General features: G+C 41.5%; 1 protein-coding gene across 2 annotated transcripts in view; it reads right to left on the bottom strand.

Annotated features, from left to right (window-relative positions):
* MAGI3 (membrane associated guanylate kinase, WW and PDZ domain containing 3) overlaps positions 1-18,035 on the bottom strand; it is a 119,175-nt gene that overhangs the window by 41,254 nt on the left and 59,886 nt on the right. For both annotated transcript variants that reach the window (XM_081120982.1, XM_081120983.1), the window contains exons 2-3: positions 8,699-8,815; positions 25-144 (exon numbers count right to left, since the gene is read on the bottom strand). In XM_081120982.1, coding sequence (XP_080977108.1) covers positions 25-144; positions 8,699-8,815 — 237 coding nt within the window. The remainder of the gene's footprint in view (positions 1-24; positions 145-8,698; positions 8,816-18,035) is intronic.

Here is an 18,035-nt window from a genome sequence, read left to right as displayed (position 1 = left end):
TGTTGTCAATATTTGGGGACATACCATCATACGTTCCACTTTCTAATAATGCTCCACTCTCTTCCAGTGCTTTGAACTGCTCAACAGAAATGAAATTATAGTCCACCCCTGGGACTTCCCCATCCCTGGGGGCCCTTGTGGTGCCTAAGGAAAAAACACAAGAAAAAAAAAAATAGGTTGTAAAGTACTTTTAAACTTACAAATTATTGCGAATATAGAATATGTCGTCTACAGAGAACACATGGGAGAAACAAACCACTGAATACATTGTACCTACTAAAATGGGGACCAGAAAATTTGAGGCAAGTTAACATTCCTAAGTGAAAGCAGGACAATAAATAATGTAGGACGGGCCAATATACTTTAATAAAATCTATAGGTAGCTATGAAATTCAAAACTACAAAGACTACAACATTTTAGTGTCAGAGAAAGCTTAACTTTCCATGACACAACAGTTAATTCTTCTTTTAAACCTCAATTATCATTACTTAATATAATCTACCAATGACAGACTTCATTTTTTTTTTTTTTAATGTTTTTATTGATTTCAGAGAGAGGAAGGGAAAGGGAGAGATAGAAGCATCAGTGATGGGAGTCACTGATCGGCTGCCTCCTGCACGCCCCCTGCTGGGGATCGAGCCCGCAACCTGGGCACTGCCTTCACTGGGAATCGAACCGTGACCTCCTGGTTCACAGGCTGATGCTCAACCACTGAGCCACGCCGGCCGGGCAGACTTCATTTTTATGTACCTATCTGATGTTTTTTTTCTACCTTAGAGAAAAGAAACCAACATTCTACTTACTAGAGGCATGAAGGACAATTAAAGAGGAAAAAAAAATTTAAGTTCTTTTACTGAACTTATTTTTAACGCCTGGACAAATATGAAATTATTTCAGACACATGAATAACAAGACTTAAGGCCCAATACAGGTATTCACATATTGCTTCTTAGCCATCAGTCTCTTTGAGTAACTTTTTAACATCAAACTGTAAGTAAACCGTTTCATGAAATTCAACAACAGAACACCACTTTCTCTCTACCGAGGAATTCATGCTCGAGTACAGCTGATCCTTGACACTGGTGATGATCTCCTTTCTTTTTCTTGAGATGTTTGTCACCAACTAAACGGGGCATTTCTAAGCCACACAGCTTAGTTGTGCCTGTGTTGTAACTGCACAGGGACAGAATCGCACCATTTGCGTCCACACTCATCAGGCTTTTACACTTTGTCGACATGCTAAGCACGTGAGGGCGTCTTGGGTGTTCACTGAGCAACTGCCCTACGAGGTGAAACATGCCTTTTCATATATTTATCAGCCACAGAGACTCCTTCTGTTAGGAAGCGGCTGCTCAAGTCCTTTACCACTTCTCTACTGGGTGGCCTGTCTGCTTAAATTCGCTTTGCAGTTCTTTACTTTCTGGATACTACAGTATTTCATCAATCTAAGGAAACACCAGCTTTTAAGTGCACTGTTATTTTATCTCCCCCTAAAAAAGAAAAATATCTGGCAATTATGACTGAAAGATTCCATCTATTGTAAGATGCATTCCGATCGTAGAGATGTTAAATTGTGAAATAATTGTGTCTTAGTCTCGATGAAGCCCAACAGACAGACGTGTTGCAAATGGGGTGTTTCTGCTGAGATGTGAAATGTGCCTTCTTGAAACGGTGCTTTCTGCAAAACTGTGCACCGAAAATAAGAGATTATGGAGAAAATAGGGTCAGGGTGAACTCCAAACCTGCGGCAACTTCCTAACACTCCCAAATCGATAACAATCCTAATTAAAAATATTAATACAGTTTAAGAGCCATGTTACATTCCTCATTATAAATACTAGAGTAAATAAAATACTTAGGTGTATTTTTTTTTAAGAAAAAAAATGGAAAAGGTAGCTTGATGGAAAGGGGTACAGCGAGGGCTGAGGCTTCTGAATCACGATGAAGATAAGGCAAAATGTGCAATAAGCAATTTTAAGATAAAGCACATGTTCTAATTGAGAAAAGAGGCCAAACGGAGATGAATGAGCATCCTGCATAGCCTATGCGTCATTCAGCTGTGTTTGTATAATCTGTGTTTACTTGATGATGCAAAACATGAACTTGCTCCGGAAAATGGAATAAAAACCAGCATCACTTCCCTTAAATTGACATTCTCCTACCTCGTTACCAATCACATATGAACTTATTTGCGTCACAGAAACAAATGTTGTTGCAGAACAGACAGCATCCTCCCCCCCACTCTGTAGTTTCTTTTCACCTTTTTTAAAATAATCTTTTGATGACATAGGTTTTTTCATTTTAATGTAGTCAAATTTATCAGTCCTTTCCTTTACACCTAATGCTTCCAGTGTCTTGAAGAAATCTTTTCTAAGACCATGGGGAGAGTCTATATTCTTTTTAAAGACTATTGAGCCTTTAATCTACGAGCAAGAAATTACAGCTTTGCCTCTCATACCTAATACTTCCGTGCACTAAGATGGGATTTTGGGGGGTGGCGGGTGTAGTAGTCCACTTTCCTTTTTTACCAAATGGCCAATCAACATGATTTATTGGAACGTTAATTACTTCCCCTGTCACAGAAACTTACACAGAAATATCTGTGTAAGACCGAGTATCTGTCACTCGGCTTTCTATCACATCTCACGAATCTCCTGACCCCTCCTGCACCATTATCGCAATGTTGTGATTATTATGTTTTCATGATATATCTTGGGATGTAGGAGAGCAAGTCCACCGACTTTGGTTTTTCTATTCGTAGCCTTTCCATATAAATCCTGGTACCAAATAAACAGGCTGAAAATGCTGGGGTTTTTATAGGATTAGATTGAATCTATTAATCAATTTGAGGAGAACTGATATTGTCACCATATTGAGCCTTTAATCTATGAGCAAGAAATCTCTGCCAATTTATTTAGATTTTCAATGTCCCTTAATTTTACCTTACAGAGATCTTTATACTTCTTTAAAGATTAATTTCTACATATTTCAAATATTTTTATGCTATTATAAAGGATATCTTTTTATAAAATTTCATCTTGTTGATGGTATAAAAGAATACAATTGTGGGCATTCGTTTGGTCACTATATTCAGATATCATTTACCTACAACAGAAGTAATTCTAACAGTACAGTTCTGTGAGTTTTGGGGACCATCACAGTTGATAGAGAAAATGAGAAAAATACTATAATTCTCCTGTGAGAATTAAAGGTTAACAATTTGACACAGGTATTACCGATTTGAAGGAATCCACTGATATCAACAGAAAGCAAGAGCAGGAAGCACTGAAAAGTAGAATCAAGTGTTAAAGTTGACATTTCCAGGGACCAGGACAGAGCGCGTGGGGAGCGGTGCCACCATCTGCTCAGTCTTCCCTGCAGCTGTTCCCAAATTCAAGTGCGTGGTCACGGCCCTGCCTGCTGACGGAGGGTCTCTCTCGCATATACAATATTATTAAGATCTTACACATTTATACTCTGGATGCTTTCTATGAGTGGTATTCCAAACAACGCTACAACTGTAGAGGGCTGGAGGAGTCCTTAAATGGGCAGTTCTGACGTGGGATGCTGTCATGACGCTAGTCTTCTAAGGAGTTCTGAACGCTGTAATACTATCTGACAGTGTTCTCTGGCATTTTCCACTGTCTGTGTATTTGCTACGAGTGCCAGTGCTTTGCAAACACTAACAGGAGAGATGCAGAGAGGAGATGTGGAAGCTGATGTGCACACTCCAACCTGAATTCAGAAACTGGTCTAAAGTCTGAAATAGAAGCAACATGGAGTTCAAAGGCAAAACCAGAATCAGGGGCAAGGAGACAAAGTATTTTCATCATTAAAAAAGAAAAGGAGCCCAGCCGGGCGTGGCTCAGCGGTTGAGCATCAACCTAGGACCCAGGACATCGGGGTTCGATTCCCGGTCAGGGCACATGCCCAGGTTGCGGGCTAGGCAGCCGATCAATGACTCTCTCATCACTGATGTTCCTGTCTCTCTCTCTCTCTCTCCTTTCCTCTCTCTGAAATCAATACAGATATGTTTGGGGAAAAAAAAAGAAAGAATGAAAACAAGCTTATATGAATGACCAATGACTGATGCCCAATTCAGAGATGCTCTTTTTTTGTCCAAGACACGACCATGTCCACTCATGGACATGGACAACAATGTGGCGATTGGGGGGCGTGGAGGTAGAAGAGGGCATAGAGGGGATAAATGGTGATGGAATAAAAGAAAATAAAAATAGTAAAGATGCTCTTGGATACACACTTTCAGTTTGGTAAATATCAATGCAAATGAAAGAAATGTTTTCTATATCTGGAGTATTTGTTACCCAACAAAGATGAGACCAGCAGGTAATGTGACACTTTGTGTGCTTTATGATGTCACTGGAGGAGTGAAAATTCAAATAGTAAATATGTGTGACAGTATCTTTCAAATTTTAAAATTATTTTTATTTTGTGTGAATGTTCCCTTCTTCTAAGTTTATCTATTTGCAAATGTCACTGTCAGGCAACTTAAAAGTGTTATTCTAATCTTGTTTTATGAGCGCATAGGGTAATAAGCCAGTTGGTTTCAGGGTTGTTTTCTCTCTCTGAGCCGCCCCACCCCATGGTGTTTGGAGCCGTAACGATCACGTGCCGCAGTCATTTTGGGTCCCAAGGTACTTGGTCCAGCTGGCACTTTATCACAATCAACCACAAATTGCACTGTGACTAAACTGTGATGCCACTTCTTGTCGTGAATTACAAACACCCTACTTCCCACTGGAAGGCACCTGGCGCTGTCCTAAGCCAAAGAACACAACCAAAATCACGTCTAAAATTCCTTCCTGCAGGGTCTGTCCCCTGGAGCCATGGCCGGTGCCAATTCTGTATCAGCTGGGGTCCAAACAGGAGAGAGAAACCACATGGAAACCTGAACAAGGACAGCTTACGAGAAAGAACTGTTAACTATTCCCAAGGAACTAACTAAGAGGGAGTAAAAGAGAACCCTAAAGAGCACCGCCCTAGAGCTGAAGGAGGACACCCAAGTAAGGGAGGGAGGGACACTCCCAGCCTGGGCCCAGGCGTCGGTGGAGAAGGTGCAGCAGTAGCCTGGGGACAGCGATGGCTCCCAGTCCTTGGTTGGAGCTGGCAGGCAGGGAAATGTCTGCAGGGGTCCCAGTGAAACTGACAGCACGCTCCCTATGGTGGTGGTGGAAGGTGTTTTTAACTTACTAGAAAACCAGCTGGGACACTGGCTAGACTTGCCAAAGCCCTGGAAAACCATGTGCAAGGAAGATTACTGAAATGCGGGAGCCAGCTGGGGTGCCCATGGAAACTGAGGAAGCCGGCTGGTGCACTGAGGAGCTCACGAAGCCACCTGAAAGGGGCTGCTGGACTTGCGGCTGGGAGGCCCCCACAGGTGACCCCCACCAGCCCTGGGAAGCTGACTGCGAGTGCGCTGCTCAAACCTGCTGAGCATTTTTGCAGGCAGGAGAACTAAAAAGACACTGGAAACTTCCTCCCTTCCTTTTGTTAACAGTTAAGTTACATGCACATTCACCGGATCCTTCGGGCCTGGCTTAATTAACTGTCACAGCGGACCCGCAGGAGCTCCACGTAGGAGCTTTACAAGGTCTCTCCACTCCGGCTGCTTAGAACTCGGGTTTCTCCCAGCCCCAGGTAAGCACTGCGACTGAAGCTTGCAGCTCCCAGAGTCCCTTGCCTGGCCACGTGGAGTCTCGTGCCTGAGACACAGACTCGAGGGGGCACTTGGGCAGACTGCTCAAGCTCTCTCCTCTCTGACTCCCTGTCCCATAAATTCCCAGCACCTCAGACTCCCCGACGTCAGGCTTCTGTCCCCTCATCCGAAGGGTCTGCTGTGCTCTGGCCGGGCTCTCCCTCCAAGCCACCGTCCAGAAGGTGCCCAGGCAGACAGTCAAGGAGGCCACAGGGCTCCTGCACCTCAGTCCTTCCTCTTCTCTTAGGGCCCAGAGTCACCGTCTGCCTAGGACGCCACCTCTGACAACTGGAGCGCTGGCTCTCAATCTTTCTCTCTCTCTCTCTCTCTCCTACTCTCCCTCTCTCTCTCTCGCTCTCTCTCGCTCTCTCTCTCATTAATTGTGTCCCTCTAATTGCTTGAGGTTTTGTCAGTGGAAAACCTCTAGGTGGCTTTTTTTTTAGTCCTTCTGATCTGTCCCCATGATTTTTTAAGCTTTTACAATCAGATGACCCAAGCTCACCTTGTACCTCCCTTGCCCCAGACCCAGAATCAGAAGTTTCTCCATGAAGAGCTGGCATCGTTTAGTGAATAACAACATTTGGGAGCAGATGGGGTGGTAGACACTTCAGTTAGTACGTGAAGGGGTCCTGTTGAGATCCAGAAGGCTGCAGCTGCCTGGACCCTGCGAATTAAAACTACAGAAACTATAGCTCCTTTCTAGGGCAAAACCTCACACTGAGGAGAAACTGCGTAACTTTTTAAGTAGAAGTAACTTAAAAAGAAGATCCAAGGAAAAGTGGCAGGGGACAGCAGAAAGCACAAGCAATATGACGGAGCCCTAGAGCTAGGCAGCTCAAAGTGCTACCCTGAGACTCCCCACGCAGGCAAAGCACCAAGTTCCTCCCACGGGAGTGAAAATCACATTATTCCAGGCTTCTTAAGAGTAATGCTCCAGAGCAGAAGACAATCAGACAACTGACTAGTAGAATTAAGATGGACAAGGGAAGAAAATCTGAGCCCAACATTTCGTATCTGTCCAAATAAACTTGAACATAGAAAACCACAAGCAAACGGCCCTGGTGATCCTGTGAGCCCTTCCCAGCAAGTGTAGTCGAGCAGCTCGAGACAACCAGCATCACTGCAGCGCAAGAGGAGGGAGGGTGGCGGGGAGACTGAACTGCCCGCAGCATCGAGGACAAATGGCGATCACAAAGGGAGAGTGCAGTGTTTCGTGGCTGCCGACTTTGCCAGTATCGCTGTGGCTCAAGTACCAAGAGGTGGTGAGAGTGAGGACAGCATCCGCCAAGTCCAGTGAGCTCGCTGCTTGCCTTTCGTTTTTTGGGAGAAAAAAGATCATGTCAGGGCAGGTGATGCGAGAGAGACGGGGAGGGGGAAAGAAGACGACAAGGCAGTTTTACTATTGCTCACAGTAGGGATGAAACCAAAGAGTGGGAGGGAGGAGGAACAGAGTATTATATAAAGGTAGCCATTAGAATAAAGACACTAACCTTCCTAAGAGGAGAGAGATCAAATGAAATAGACTCTTTATCTAAAAGATTTGTACATGGGTAAAACAAAAAACAAAAAAAAAACGTAGCAAAACAGACTAAAGATGTTGATCATATAGAGAAAGTGTCGCAGTGGCTACAAAGTCCAACACTGTTTACAAAACAAGGAGAGTCAGAAAGAGTAAAAAAATAAAAAGATAGACAAAGTGATACCCGACAAATGCAAAGAAGAGAAGGCAGGAGTCCCGATCCTGAAATCTGACAAGGTAGGTTTACAGGAGGAAATCACAGATAAGGAGTCTGGTTTAAAAACAAAATGTAAAAAATTTTACACCACGATAAAGACGCTGCACAGACCAGACTGAGGTGACATGGGAGGCAGGGGATGCAGTCAGAACGGGCAAGGGGACAAATGCTACTTGAGCGCCCACTCTTGGCCAAGTGGCTGATGCTCACGCTCTCACTTGAACTCTAACAGCAACTGACGAGGCGAGTCCCGGGATCACGTTGTGGATGTGCAGGTTCCAAGGCTGGGGAAGAGTAATTCACTCACCCGGGTGCAGCCGCTAGGAAGGTGCCAGGATCAGGGTTTTCAACCCAGCTTCGCCCTGCTCTTTGCCGCTGCATAATGCTATCTTTGTTTTTGTTTTTAAGTCCAAGCAAGAAAGGGTGAGATCTAAGGTGGTGCAGAGGGGTAGATTTTTAAGAAGCATATTTGGAAAAGCTTCGTAATGGACCAGACATCGTGTAAGGTTAACAGCAAGAAAAAGAAATTGAGACTTTCAGAGCCATTATGGAAGCTGGTATCAACAAGGAGCTACACGTACTAAGTAGGAAAACAAGCCGGAATGTCCTTTTATGCCTTTTTATTGTTAACTGCTTTTTATTCTTCCCCGGACCTGTGCTAATGAAAGCAAACACTTAAGATTTCTTATGTGTTTTGGAAAAAAAACCCAATACCATTACAACAACTAGGTCCTATGAAAACCATTTAGACCGGAATAGAAACACTGACATGAACGTCAACATTCACAGTGGAGGAGGCACTTACCAAAGAGGAGGCACTTTTCTTCCTATTTCTTTTGGGGAAGGAGCAGACTTTAAAATTAGTAATGTCCTAATAATTAATACAGAAACATCTCGGTGTGCAAGGCACCGAAAGCAAAGAAGTCGTTTACTGCACAGGCTGCAGAAATGGATTTATAAGAATAAAATCTAGTTAGCAACATGTACGTAGATAGTCTTACATTCTCAAGGTCTAGTGACTTTTAAAAAGTCCAAATAGAGAATCTGTGGGTTTTTCTACCTTGAAAAACAAAACCCTTGAAAGTCCTCTGAATATTTTTCCCCTTATGCAACTTTTGTTGCATCCCAGGGCCCCAGCTTAGTCTTCGCAATTTCAATGGGATACTCTACTGAATTATTTCTGGATGTCTGACTGGTTACTAAGGAGATTTTGGTCTCGTTTCTTTTACTCCATCTCCTACTTACATGGAATGGTTCTCAAGTAGAGATTGTCTCTGATCACTTGCTGCAGTTTGTGGTCAATGGATCCTTTCTGAAACTGAAGACTCAGGTAATGCCGCAAGTCTTTGTTAATGACTTTGCCTACAAAAGAAAACCACAGAAGACAAAACACGTAATTGTTAGATCTCCAGTTAAATGTAGATGCTAGTGATTGCATATCCCTAAACAATAAAAGAAATCAGAATATTTTACTAGAAACAAGATAACTTATACCAAATTATTAAAGGCACTATAATTAAAATATATATACATGTAATGGGGGTGTAATTTTACAAGGCAGGGGAGGGAGATGGGATAGGTCAGAGAAGATGACAAATATACAAGATCATTTCACTCAGTCCCATGGCTTTAAATACCATCTACATATTGATAACTTCTAAATTCTTATCCTGTCTCTGTTCCTGACCTACCCCCACCAAGCTCCAAACTCATCAGACTTGCTCAGGTATATTACAGATATATTCGGAGGTCAAACAAGCACCTTGAATTTCAGAGAGCCACATCGGAACTCTTAATTCCAGCCTCTCCTGATGCTTTCCTCTCCTCTGGCTTTCCCTGTCTTAGGAAACAGCAGCAGCAGCAGCCCAGTGCAATAAACCCAAAAGCCAGAAGTCACCCTTGACGTCTCCTTCTCACTTGTACCCACCAGAGCCAACCCACTAGCAACTTTTATCAATTCTACCTCCAAAATGTCTCCCACATGGTCGCTTCTCTCCACCTCCATTGCCACCACCCTAACCGAAGCCACCGTCACTTCTCATCTGGAATTCTCCACAGCCTTCTATCTGGTCTCCCTGCATCCATTCTTGCTTCCTTCCTGTCCCCACCATTACAAAAGCCAGAGTGAGGTTTAAAATATAAGTCAGATAATCACGACTCTGTTTGGAGCCACCCAGTGACTTTTTTTTTAATCTTCACCAAGGATATGTTTATTGATTTAGAGAGAGGGAGAGAGAGAGAGCGAGAGAGAGAGAGAGCGAGAGAGAAACATCGATGTGAGAGAGAAACATCCATCTAAGCAACCCAACCGAGGACTGAACCTGAAACTTAGGTATGAGCCCTGACCGGGGATTAAACCATAACCTCTCAGTTTACGGAGCGATGCTCCAACCAACTGAGCCACACTGGCCAGGGCCACCCAATAACTGCTCACTGCACGTGGAATAAAAACCCAAGTTCTAACCAGGGCCTAGAAGGCCTCACATGCTCTAGCTCTGGCATTGCTGACCCAAACTTGTTCACGCTCCTCACCTCAACCACGCTCCAAACACACTAACCACCTTGCTGATCTTGGAAAAGGCCAAGTGGCCCTCTTATCTCTCACCAAATGGAACAGGCATTTTCTGTGCATGTACTTCACTTCGCGATACAATGGGAATAAAATAAGAGTGAAAGGTTCTTATTTGTGGGGGGAAAGGGAAAGAAAAAGAGGATTATTAGCAAGTCTCCAAGAAACAGTAAGCAGAAAAAGAGGGGTTGAAGAAATCTGGTAGCAGTGAGTTTGTAGTAAGAGTTGAACTTAAAATGAAACCCAAAGCAACCCACACTATCCAGTAGAAAGGGTTCAGATAATTAGAAAAGAGCAATGCTAAGACAAAACAGACTAGCTTCCCAAACAGGAAATAACTAGTTGATTAAAATATACTCTTTGTTTCATTTGAACAGCACAGTTATAAGGTTGGGTGAACCAAAAGGTTACTACAGACCAGTTCATCTTTTAACTATTATTCCACCATAAAACATTTCTAACCTCCCTCTGGGCCTCTCTCACATGTATAAACAAACATAATCCATATGAGAGGGCGTTAATGTAAGCAAGAAGTCAGAGTCCTTCTGAGGTTAGAGATAATATTCAGATCTTTAACTAATACAGGCAAACCCAAAAGTCCCTGTTTTGATAAAAATAGATGCTAAGGAAGCCGGGACCCGTTATGATGAAAGAAGAAAACCTGAAAGATATTTACAGGGAGAACACATAAGAATCCCTAAGCCCACACGTTGCTTCTGCCAGGCATTTAGGAGCCCCACTGACTGGAGTCCAACCCAGGTGGAATCATATGATTTCATTTCTTATTTATATTATAGTACTTGTTTGTTGCTGGGTAGAAGGAAACCCTAATTCACAATCAATATTGCACAGTCTCACTGCTTACTGAATAAAAACACAGCCAATAATGGGTTCATTAAGTCAATTATGAAAGGTTAACAAATTATATGGGTTGGTGTCCTATAAGATTAATAATTAATAATAAACTGTATTAGCTATAGCAGTCACCAAGGACTTCCTTGCCTCAGGAAACCAAAAGAATTTTCATAAGGGGACAGCATATTATTGTCCCCTCTTTGATATGATTATAGGAAATTTTTCCACTAAATTTGACTCAAATTACTAGAAGGCCAGTCAACCAGAAGCATTAACTCAAAGTCACTGCCGAGGAATCTATATTACCCAAGTTGTATATGAACTTCTGCCTTTTGTTTAGGGAGCATTTCACAGAAACTTGATATTTCAAGGGAGTGAAACACATCTACCTGGGGTTAATGTAGTTATTGTTAAACAAATAAGAAAAAAAGGTTCCTCACAATAGCTTTCTCGCCCAGCCAGCCTTTGCTCTAAGCGTTGAGACTGTTCTTTGACTTCTAAGTGATTTATAAGTCAAGTTGATTTATGAAGCTTACAAACAGATCTATGCATCTTAAGCTACAGCCCAGGTGGGGAAAGGTCTACAACTGAAATCTCAATCATATAAATAAATGCAGGCGCTCGAGTTTCAATACACAAATCCTTTGTCAAAAGAACTCGTAGCTAGAAGTCCATGCTTTCTGAATATATGCTCATAATATTCACTACCTGCTCTCTTTGAGGACTAGGTGCAGAGAGTCACTGACTACTGTTCAGATAAACCCAGTGGCTGCTGGCATAGGTGTGACCACGGGAGCAGCTGTAAATCACCCTAAATGCCAACATGTAGTCTTTCCACAAGGCAAGTCTAGGAGACTTGGCCAACCACTTGCTACAGTCAAGACACGACATGCCTTTAGTGTTCTCTGATCCAGGAATTATAAAATGAGGTCTGTTTAACATGTCCTATTCTTATAAATTCACATTGATTCATGGCGATCATCCCATTCTTTTTTAAACACTTATAACACTGTATTTTTTAAAAATCATCTCTTCGAATTTTGAGTGCAGAGAAAGACAAATACCATATGATTTCACTTATCTGTGAAATCCAAAGAACAAAATAAATAAACAAACGAAACTGAAAGACTCATAGACCCAGAGAGCAGACTGGTGGCTGTCAGGGGGGAGGGTGGTGGGAGACGGGGTGGAAAAGGGGAAGGGGCTGCGAAGTACAGACTGGAGTCACAGAACAGTCACGGGGATGTCAAGTACAGCACAGGGAACAGTCAATAATATTGTCATAACTGCGTATGGTGCCAGGTGGGTCCTGGAAATATCGGGGGAACTCTTTGTAAAGTATGTAACTGTCTAATCACTATGCTGTACACCTGAAACTAATACAAAATAATACTGAAAGTAAACTGTAACTGAAAAATAAAAAAATAAAGTTAGGGAAGTGGATTTGAATTTTCACAATCCACTTTGTCTTTTTGGAAACTGGGATGTTTATTTCTCTCCATTCTCCTGGTACTCCACAATTTCACCAAGAATATTGACAATAACCCCAAGATCATATCTGAGAGTCCCTTCAGCTCCTGTGAGGTGATTCAGCTGAGCCCTAAAAACTTAAATTCATTCAAAGTGAATGATACTCTTACCATCTCCTAACCTTCAAAACATTTAATTTCTCCTGTTTGGGGTTGTTTTACCTTTTACTGTTGGGAAAGTAATTCTGCTAGTTGGAGATTATGGAAGCCAGTGGGAACAGTATTGATCTAATCAATACTTCCTGCTAATCGCACTGCTTATTACTGATTTCCTGTATGCCATCTGATCTGCCTGTCATCAGCCAACATTGACAACATCTCTTCTGACAGTAAGCCTCCTTCCTTCTTGTCGCTCTCACTCCAAACACAACCTTGAGAGCTCTTTGTGCTCCTGAAGTATCGTAGCTCCTTGTGAGCTTCCTACAGAAAAGAAAACCCTTATGTGTTTATTTCTTAGTCTGCTCAGCGCTGTATGAATGTAATTAAGTCTCCTTCCACCTGTCCATCACATACATCTTTTTTAAAAACCTGAGCTGCTGAGAGCATTCTGTGCACCCTTAAGGATTTCTTCGTGTGACTTTTCTTTTAGAAATCTCTAGTCTTGGAACCACACCTGTGGATACTATAAGCTTTTTAAAAGCTGTTTTCCTCAAGGGCAGAGTATGAACACAACCTTGCCTCAGTTCTTTTCCTTCCCATGTCTCGAAGATGGCTTAGTGACTTTCCCCAATAAACTGTTCAATCTAACTAGCTCAACACAGCCGATGCTTCTTACTAGTACTTTCCCAGTAGACCCAGACTCAGAAGTGTACCTCAGCAGTAGGAGAAAGCTCCATGAAATGGTGAAAGTGATACTTGTAAGCTTAACTCCAAACTGGCTCCTAGGCTCAAGGCAGGGGTCCCTAAACCAAAATAAACTGTAGTCCACTATAAAAAGTATCTCCACAGACTTTTCTAGATAATCAGTACCCACACACTTCATAGTAAGATACATTCTATGACACAAAAGTTATTAAAAATATCTTATACAGTTGTTAAAACAAAAGTTTGAGTGCCAAGGCCATGGTTTGTTGTTCAGATTAATTCCCAGTATCTAGCAAACAAAGTGAGTGAATCAGCTTCATTTTGTTTTTTAATTGTTCATTTGACCCTCTACAACCTAGAATACATAAAATTTTAGAACATTCACTCACTTAACTGATACAGCACTCTTTAATAGTCTGTATCAGCAATTTTCCACCGGTGAGCCGCAACCACAAGAATTTTTAAAACATGTAATACCTGACTATTTAGTCAGGGCACTGACCTCTTTTCCCTTAGATTGCCAAATGAAAAAATGCCAACAGCCAACACAACATTAGCACTCCAGTGTGAATGTCCTGTCTTGAGCCATAAATATAGGTCCTATAACAGAGTTGTACCCTATTGGTCACATCACATAATAAGGTTGTGTCTGGTTAATTCTTGGTACCAGAAATCCTTATAGACAAGTATAGGCACCTGATTTTTTTAAAAAGTCACTTTGGAGCAAAAAGGGTAAGTAGTTACTACTATTATTATTTTGTAAATCCATCAAAATTATACTTAATTTTTCTATCAGATTCGCAAAAAATATATTTTTTGGTGTGCTGCAGAATTTTAGTAATTACTTCATGTGGGCCAAGAGATGAAAAGGTTGAAAATCACTGGTTTATATACAAGTCTATCTTAAACAATGTTTCTTAACAATGAAACTGACTTAATTTTGATGGTCAAAATGCTAGGATAAATTTTTCCCTGAAGCAATGAACTCTCTAAGTCTTTAAAAGTAAGTTTTAATAATAGTTTATATGCCAATTCATCAAATTCTGTTCTTTATAAATATTTTTTAAAGTATTCTCAAGTGGTCTCTGGCTCTCTTGAAGCAGAAAACAAGGCTAAGTTAACCATCTGAATCTATTGTCTTTCAGCTCCACTGGGGACAGTAAGTCTAGAGCAGGAAAACCCCCAAATCCTTCTGCTTTTACGGGGCGGGGGGGGGGGGGGGGGAGGAGATGTAGAAACAAGCAGAGAATGGGAACTAGACAGAGAACAACTGATGCCCAGGACTGTTAATGTAGAATTATATCATATCACACATATTATATCATATGCTCTCTGTTTTCACTCACAAGAGCCTTTGAGGTAGGGGTTGTTATTCTCATTTTAGAGATAAGCTGAGGTAGAGAGAGGTTAAGTAACTTGGCCAAGGTCACATCACTAAAAGTAGCAGCCTGGGATCTGAAGGCAGTCAATCTGGCTCTAGAACCTCCACTCTACTGGCAGGGCTAGAATGCCTGCTCCATCCACCCACTCACCCACCCACCTATCTACCCACCCATCCATCCACCCACCCATCCATCCACTCACCCATCCATCCATCCATCCATCCATCCATCCATCCATCCATCCATCCATCCATCCACCCACCCACTCATCATCCATCCACCCACCCACCCACCCACGTCTTTTGATGAATTCCTTCTCTGAAGCATATATAAGGTGCACAAGAGGATGACACCAAGAGAAAAGAACTCATGATGTCTGGTGGGAAAGGCAGGTGATCGAGGCTGGGGGTGTGGGCGGGGAGAAGGGGCTGGGGCACAGTGGGAGGGAAAGGGCATGCATGGGGAGTAAAAAGCACGAGGCAGTGGACTGAAAGACTAGAGAGAGGCGGGGAGCTCAGAAAAGAGCAGGATTTACTTATGACACTAAAGGTCAGAACATTACTCTGTAATAAAGAAGTCACTAAAAACTGACCAGGGGAACGACATCTCCAGACTTGCATTTTATTCAGATGGATCATCGTGGCAACAATGTGGACTGCGGACGCAAGGGGAACAGTCAGAGGGCATTAAGACCAGCAGAGAATGGATTTAGCCACAAACCAACTGATGCTAGCAGGCACAGTAACAGAGGAATCAAGGCAGCAGAAAAGTGGGTTGGTGAAGGCGACGCCAGGAACATGCGCTGAGCAAGAGAAATTAATCGAGACACGAAGTGGATGCTCACAGATTCGCAGAGCGCCCTAATTCCAACTTCAAATTATAGGAGTCCCTGGAGGAGGAGACAGAATGAACTAAACAATCAATAAACAAGGAGCGCAGCTGAAGAAAACCGAAAGCAATGGGACTGGAAATTGAAAGGCTCAGCATGTTTCAAAAAAAAGGGAAACAGCATCACAATGGCCCAGATCTAAATTCTTCTTTTTTTTTTTTCTTTTTGAGTCTCTAAGCTTCTCAAAAGAAAAAAATAGATTATTATTTAAAGAGTCAAAATTAAGAGAGATTAAGATAACTCCACAGTGAAAGACTTGTGATATCTGTATCGCATTTGCTTGGCAATGAAAAGTCTTTCAGGCTTGTGGTGGTAGGGGTGGGTTCAACATTTTGTTTCTTTTGATAACACACACTGTTGGAATTAATGTTTCTAAACTCTCAAAAGATAAGATTCATTTGTATCTTAAGCTCAATAAACTTCACAGACTTTGTTAAATTTTAAATCTAAAATTAAAATCAAGTCCATTTTTGCTGCCTGTCCTATTTCAGAGGGACTAAGATCACAGGCACTAACATTGAAAAGGAAGTATTCTTAGTCATCAATAGCTTTTAAAGAGGCAATGTGATGCCTTAAGACAAGATCTTAAAAAATAAGACAAATTGGCAAAAAATTAAAATAGTTGCTAGAGATAAGATTAATAAGTGACTGTGCCTTAAGTTTTTGTCTTAAATGTTGCTATTTTTACAATGAAAACCAAAACAAAACTAGAAGCAGCCCAAACCCAAACATGTAGGTAGACTTGTTTATAACTATAAAAGCAAAGCTATGTACATATACTCTGACTAAAAGGGAATTTGCGGGCATGGAAATAAAGCTTACTGTTCAGTTCTGTTTCTGGGAAGTAAAAAGCTCGAGGCAGTGGACTGAAAGACTAGAGAGAGGCGGGGAGCTCAGAAAAGAGCAGGATTTACTTATGACACTAAAGGTCAGAACATTACTCTATAATGAAGAAGTCACTAAAAACTGACCAGGGGAACGACATCTCCAGACTTGCGCTTATAATACAAAAATTTAATGAAAAACTGAGATACAGAAAGACTCATAGTTGACTATAAAAATGAAATATACCATTTTTCTTACCAAGTATGAATAATCATTAAGCAGTAAGGCTATATGTATATGATAACTATTTTAATTAAATTACCTAGTCAGCAATAAAACACTCCCTGAATACTCTTTTGTAGCTACAAATGCTAAATAATTGCTGCGGTTGCTACTGAGTTTTAGTAACATGTATGTAAGCTTCAAATCTAGCATTTTTATTACTTATTTCTTAAACATTAAATTATATATGGAACTTAATTTGGGGGACTCCCAGTTTGGCCCCGATGTACATGGACCCAGTTCTACAGGTTCATTTCAGAAGTCTGCAGCGTTTAGAAATGGTCCAAGCTCTATCTGAGCACAGTCTGTCTCTAGCCCCTGTAATATACTGCATTCAAACAATAGATTCTAAACAAACAGTGACAGCTGGATGCTATTTCTCTTTTCTAGGTTATCTTTTTTTTTCTGGTAGGAAGTTTTAGATGAGTTCATCAAACACAAAAATATTTACTGACAGCCGGAATCAGCCTTGAACAATGAATAATAAAGTTTTAAAAACAGTTATTTAAAGAACAGTGCACGGAAACTGTGCTCAAGGTCATTAACTGTGCAACAATAAAACATAAGGAAATGGACATTTACGTAGGAAAAAAAGAAATCCTGAAGAATGCCAGGAGAGACAACAAAAGATGTTGCTCATACAAACTAGAAGCCAAAAGGGCGATGTTTGCTTGAATGCCTGGTCATAACTAGTGGGTCAGACGTGTCAATGTTCACTCTCATTCAGTCATTTTCTGTCAATTTTGCAGAAGAAAAACTTCAGGAGTTCTGTTTTTAACCAAATATGACAGAAATCTAAGATGAATTTTCTGGTGGAGATACTTTAGTAAACATTTTCTATCATGACTATTTTATTTCTTTAATTCATTTTTACTAGTATGATTATATGCTCCAGTGTTCAATAAAAGAAAATATTTAATGTTTATATCTTGTTTCTATCATTATTATATTTCACTTTATTTCATGGTTATTACTAAAATCATTTTATCGGAGAGAAGAGGAATGTATTAAGAATTACCTGGTCCAGGTATCAAATACAACAGGTATGCCCGCTCACAGATGTAGACAGGAGGACAGAATTAGCAGCCCCAGTGAAATGCCTGATTCAGCCAGGGTGATTTTCCTAAAGGGCAAATCTGATCACACCACACCTCTACCTTCTACACAACCTTCCCATGGCTTCCAACTGAACTAAGAATAGCACTGAAGTCCGTTAACTTGGTTTACAAGGCCTGCAGCTTTCCTCTCAGCCTGGTCTCCAGCCTCAACGCCATACTCCATCCCACAGCAATTTTTAAATTCCTCAAAGGTCAGCTTTCTCCTAGGGCTCTGCGTGCCATGCCTGTTCTCTCTGGAACACTCCCTCCCTGACCCCTGGCCTGGCTATTTCTTACACACCCTTTACACCCTTTATACCTGTCTGTACATGGATGTCATCTCTTGAAGC

The sequence above is a fragment of the Miniopterus schreibersii genome (assembly GCF_964146895.1).
Source record: "Miniopterus schreibersii genome assembly, chromosome: 19".
Taxonomy (NCBI): Eukaryota; Metazoa; Chordata; class Mammalia; order Chiroptera; family Miniopteridae; genus Miniopterus; species Miniopterus schreibersii.
Note: the sequence above shows the minus strand (reverse complement) of the source record. Positions and strands in the feature narration are given on the sequence as shown.